This window comes from Apodemus sylvaticus, chromosome 14 (genome assembly GCF_947179515.1).
Source record: "Apodemus sylvaticus chromosome 14, mApoSyl1.1, whole genome shotgun sequence".
Classification (NCBI taxonomy): Eukaryota; Metazoa; Chordata; class Mammalia; order Rodentia; family Muridae; genus Apodemus; species Apodemus sylvaticus.
The window spans coordinates 6,207,916-6,213,059 of record NC_067485.1 but is presented as its reverse complement, the minus strand read 5'-3'; the positions used below and the strand labels follow the sequence as shown (position 1 = coordinate 6,213,059).

The following is a 5,144-nucleotide window of genomic DNA, read 5'->3' as shown; positions in this document are numbered from 1 at the left end:
TTCTTCTATGCTTCTGTTCTGATGCAGTTAGCAGAGCCTACTGTAGCAGGTTTGCTGCACTTATGGGATGGAACCTAATGCATGATTGAAGTCATGGAGAAGGGAGAGCCACAGACCAACACAAAGCAGTAACACATGCTGACCTCTCATTGCATAGAGGGGCCACGAGTTAAAATTGGGCGAAGTTGTGTTGGTTCAAAGTGTCCAATTCAGAAACTATCATATAGTCTTTCAGAGAAGGGTTTCTGGTGGGTATGTAGAACTTTAACAACAACAACAACAACTTATAGTCAAGCAACAGCCAATGAGGAATAACATCTATCTCAGAGGATCTACCCACACTTTCTCCTGAATACCAAACCAACACTCAATCCCAATTTCAAGATGAACTACATTTCTTACTACAAAAAATAACTATGCAAAATATATAGAAGCTAGAAATTATACTCAAATTCTTCTTTTATTAAAGGATTTTATTTGCACAACCACTGAAAGTAAAAATAAAGTTATTTGAGGAGACATGAGCATTCATTAATGAGAGCAAAAATTACCGTGTTCATGTCAAGTATTTTGTGGGACTCAAGAGTTTAATATGTTCATCAAAGGCTGTGAATTGAAATGGATGTTATTCCTCTGGACATGGAGTCTCATGCCATGTGTTTTCTTGGGATCCTTAGGCTGCTCACACAATAGGATATTGAGCAAATGATGCAATTCCACAGTGGTTGTTCCTGTCTTTCGCAATTTTCATATATCCGCCCAACCCCCATCGTTTACCCCAGCTGAAAGAAATCATATTTTACATTTAGTAGAAATAATAACACAATAGATATATTACAATAACAGACATTAGGCCGACATAAGTATAAGAGAAAGCAAAAGGTTTACTCCTGAGTATCAAGGGTTACCTTAAATAGGATGTGAAAACTAGAGCTGAGAATGAAAATTTCCTCCCATATGTGCATCAGAACTAAAAACATGTTTTATGAATGGCAAAATTAATAACACCGACATGACACTGATATCCTAGAAACCAGAGTAAGAATGGAAATTTCACAGTAGTATATTGTTAGTAAGTTCATGGAGTTATTGGATAGCTCAGGGATTAATGAGTGGAGATCAATACCCAGGGCTATTTGAAAGCCAGATTGACATTTTAGTGTGCCTGTAATAAAAGTTTTTGGGACATGGACACATAGCAAGCTGGCTAGCTAGAGTAAATAATTATTCTTAGATTAGCTAGAAACACTGTCTCAATATGGAAGTTGTACAATGATTAAGAAACAACTAATGTTAAAATCAGTGCTCTGTATAGAGGCACTTGAACACACACACAAACACACACACACACAAACACATGTGCACACAGACATGCAGATAAGCACACAAACCTTACATGTATACATGGAAAAACAAGAATCAACCTTGTTCTACTTACATGGGTCCAAATTTTCTACGCTGTGTATCACAATACTGACTGCAATATTTAATTTCTTCATGCATCCCCTGTTAGGGTATCCAGACCCTTAACCAGTAAACAATGTTTCTAGCCCATAGATTTTTAAATACAAAAATTTTGTCAGTTTATACCTGTTCTTGATCAGCCAGTAGTTATTGGGATCTGTTTCATTTCCCTCAAATCCATATCCAATCACCAGAACTGCATGATTCACAGCACGTTTGCACCTGGGCTCATGATAAACACCTGAGAAATAAAATGAATGCTGACATGAGATGCAAAAAACACATGACAGTTAGTACTGCCACCATCAATATGGAGGTATTTTCAAAGATCCTGAAATTCAGTGAATTACAATGAAATACTAAGCTTTATGATTTGTTCACATCTATACTGATATATGTATGTATATATGTATATACATACTTACATATAAGTGTGTAAAGTATATGTACATATACAAACATATATATGTATATAATATGTATATGTATGTACATATATTACATATACACACATGCACATACATAGACAGACATATGTGTTTGATTACACAGTAAATGGATATATTCAAAAGTGAGATTTTTTGATAACTATGTTCTTAAAGCATATGAGACGACTTCTTTGTATTGTGTATTTGTATTAATAGAACCTCACATTTAAACTTATAGGACATAGAGTACCTAATTAAAAACCTTTCTTGTAATTTGATTTCAGATAATCTGTCCCTGTAAATCTATAAAGCATCCAACAAAGTGAGAAAAGTTGAAAATGTAGCTAACCAATACATTTTATCATGAGGATGTTCATATCCAGTGAAATTTAGTCCCCAAAACTATTGCATTGGGGTGAGTAAAATCCAAAAACTCAAACATTGACATCATACATTTTATATAGCAGCTTGTGTATAAACTTGTCATGACATAGTGATGTCACACATTTTTTTCTTTATATATAGAAGAAAATATACTAACCAGTTTTGTAGAACCTGAAAGAGCTGTAGACGATATTAATTCCAGAAGCAACAGGCCCTTTAGTTGCTACAGCATCCATTAGGACATCTTCATTTTCTGGAAGGGCCACAAATCTTATGATTTTAGCAGCTGAATTCTTAGGATTGTACCTGCATAGTCCTTCCTTTAATAGATAAAGAAGTAGAAACTCAGTTATTTCTACCTACTGCCTAGAAGCAAGAGTCAAAACTAGAATACTCTGCACTTTGCAAATTAACACATTCAAGTAAGGTGTTTTACAAATAATCCCAGGAAGTACCATGCTACTGTATGGTTAGGAACTAAAAATATGTTCTTTTATCTTCAATAGAAACCAACAGGTCATTCTGTTCATAAGAAAATTTGGTACCACAGAGTTCTGAATTATGTGTACAACTGTTCACATTTTGTTCATGTACACAAAAGGAAAAATGTGATGTCTATACTGATATCATCATACTAAAAGCTTAAACAAAGAATACATAAAAACAACACTGATAAGAGTGTAAAGCGATTATACCATGTAGTCTGAGGTCTGAAGATAGTGAATTATCTCTACAATTGTCACTACAATCTGAGCTGAAATGACAACATAAGAAGTCTACTTACTTTTTCTTCATATGGATAGGTTGTCTCAGCCTCTAAACCTCCATTGTGCAAAACATACTGGAAGGCATTGTATGTAGTACCCCCATAACAGCCTCTATTGCCTTGAGGTTTAGAACAGTCCACTAGGTTCTGTACACTCAGTGGGATCATTTTTCCTGTTTTCTTGAAAATTTGTGCTTCTATGGCACCAGTCACAGGAAAAGCCCAACAAGAATTACATTGTCCCTAAGCAGAGAAGAATATATCGTCATCCATAAAGAAATACTAACTCAAGAAACAATACAGACACACTGATAATTAATAAAAATGGAGAGCTGGTGGTAGATAAATCGATAGGAAGGAGTGATCAGTCTCCTAGTGGACTTGGATGCTAGCTCAAGTACACACACACACACACACACACACACACACGCACATGCACACGCACACACACACACACACACACACACACATACATAGACACACAGGCACACAGGCATCTGAGCAGGAGGTATTGATTTTATGGGTTATTAATGACAATAGAAGGCCACATGAGTTCTACAATGAGAGGAGTATCTAATAGTTGGAGAATATGTGTGGCAGTCTGCAAAGATCAATATACACTGTAAAGTGTATAAATATTTCAAAGAAGAAAATGTTATTTAAAGATGAATTTCAAATCCCTTCACATTCAATTTTAATTCATAGGCATGTCCTGTTTTGACATTCATGTGTTTTAAGAAGTTGGGCATAGCCTAACATGGTGGTATATGACTTTTATCCTAGCACTTGGGAGGCAGAGGCAGGAAGATATTTATGGCTAGCCTGGTTTCCAATGGAAGAGGATGAGGAGGATGAGAATGAGGATGAAGATGAGGAGGAGGCGGAGGAAGAGGTGGAGGAGGAGAAGGAATATGAGAATAATGAGAAGGAGAAGAAGAAGACGATCAAGAAAGGCTTATCATACTGTCATACCTGATCCTTCACACGAGTCACATAGCCTTCCTTTCGCCAATTAACAAACTTGGGCAAAGCATCTCGCCAAGACCAAGATTTAGGAAAAACACTGCCAAGTTCACGTTTCCAGGGATGTTTCACTGTATTATTATTTGACAATGTAAAACCAGTTATCATGTCCTTGAATTCTTCATCAGTCTTCAAGAAAAAATATGTAAGTGATTACTAAAAATAGACTCCATGAAAGCACTCAAGAAAACATAGTTTGAGTCAGTCCATGTCACACTCACCATGTCAGCAAATTCATTTACTTCCATGGTGAAGGTATTCTTCCCCAGGGAATTCTCCATGTTGTGCAGTTTAATCCTTTTCACATTTTCTTCCCATACTGTTCTCTTCAGTACTTCTTCTTCCTGGATTAGAATATAATGGAAGACAATTCATTCTATTTAAGCTCCTGTACAAGCTGACCTTAAGGACTTGCTGTTGTAGGTGATTAGGGACCATGGAAGGGATCTCAGGTTACTATGCTGACATTCACATACTGTAGAAAACAGAGTTTGAACATCCTGTGCTCACAATGATTTTTATTAGGTAATCTTTTAGTGTTGGTTGTGGTGGGTCAGCTATGAACTCTCATGTACATAGAAACATTTATTCTGGGGCCTCCATAGACATTTTCCTGGATACCAACCGGAGTGTATGATTTATCATATTTTATATTCCACTCTTGCCATTCGACATCCAAACTGTGATCAAATGCTGAAGCACATGACACAACTCCTAAGCACAGGAGGGCCAGGAAGACAGCATGTGTCATTCTCAACCTGGATATGAAAGAGAAATGAAGGTATCACTATACCAGTGTTTTAAAAATGTCTTCTTTTGAGTCTGGGTTACCCCACTTAAAGATGAATGATGGTATGCACTCACTAATAAGTGGACATTAACCTAGAAAACTGGAATATCCAAAACAAAATCCACACATCAAATGAGGTACAAGAAGAACGGAGGAGTGGCCCCTTGTTCTGGAAAGACTCAGTGCAGCAGTATAGGGCAAAACCAGAACGGGGAAGTGGGAAGGGGTGGGTTGGAGGACAGGGGGAGAGAAGGGGGCTTATGGGTCTTTCGGAGTGTGGGGGGCTAGA

General features: G+C 37.0%; 1 protein-coding gene across 1 annotated transcript; it reads right to left on the bottom strand.

Moving 5' to 3' along the window:
* Positions 1–682: 682 nt before the first annotated feature.
* LOC127664820 (cathepsin Q-like) lies at positions 683–4,816 on the bottom strand. Its single transcript, XM_052157005.1, has 7 exons — positions 4,691–4,816; positions 4,287–4,409; positions 4,015–4,194; positions 3,061–3,285; positions 2,434–2,596; positions 1,591–1,705; positions 683–782 (listed from the first exon to the last, which is right to left on the bottom strand). Exons 1-7 carry the CDS (start codon positions 4,814–4,816, stop codon positions 683–685), a joined length of 1,032 nt encoding a protein of 343 aa, XP_052012965.1.
* Between the last annotated feature and the right edge of the window lie 328 nt (positions 4,817–5,144).

Bases quoted from the DNA above. Each gene is read 5' to 3' on its own strand.
- LOC127664820 (XM_052157005.1), bottom strand. From the start codon at position 4,816: ATGACACATGCTGTCTTCCTGGCCCTCCTGTGCTTAGGAGTTGTGTCA. The intron at 3,286-4,014 runs GTATGACAGTAT...TTCTCTGCTTAG, and splicing joins TGACTCGTGTGAAGGATCAG to GGACAATGTAATTCTTGTTG. The intron at 783-1,590 runs GTATAAACTGAC...GATTTCTTTCAG, and splicing joins TACTGGCTGATCAAGAACAG to CTGGGGTAAACGATGGGGGT.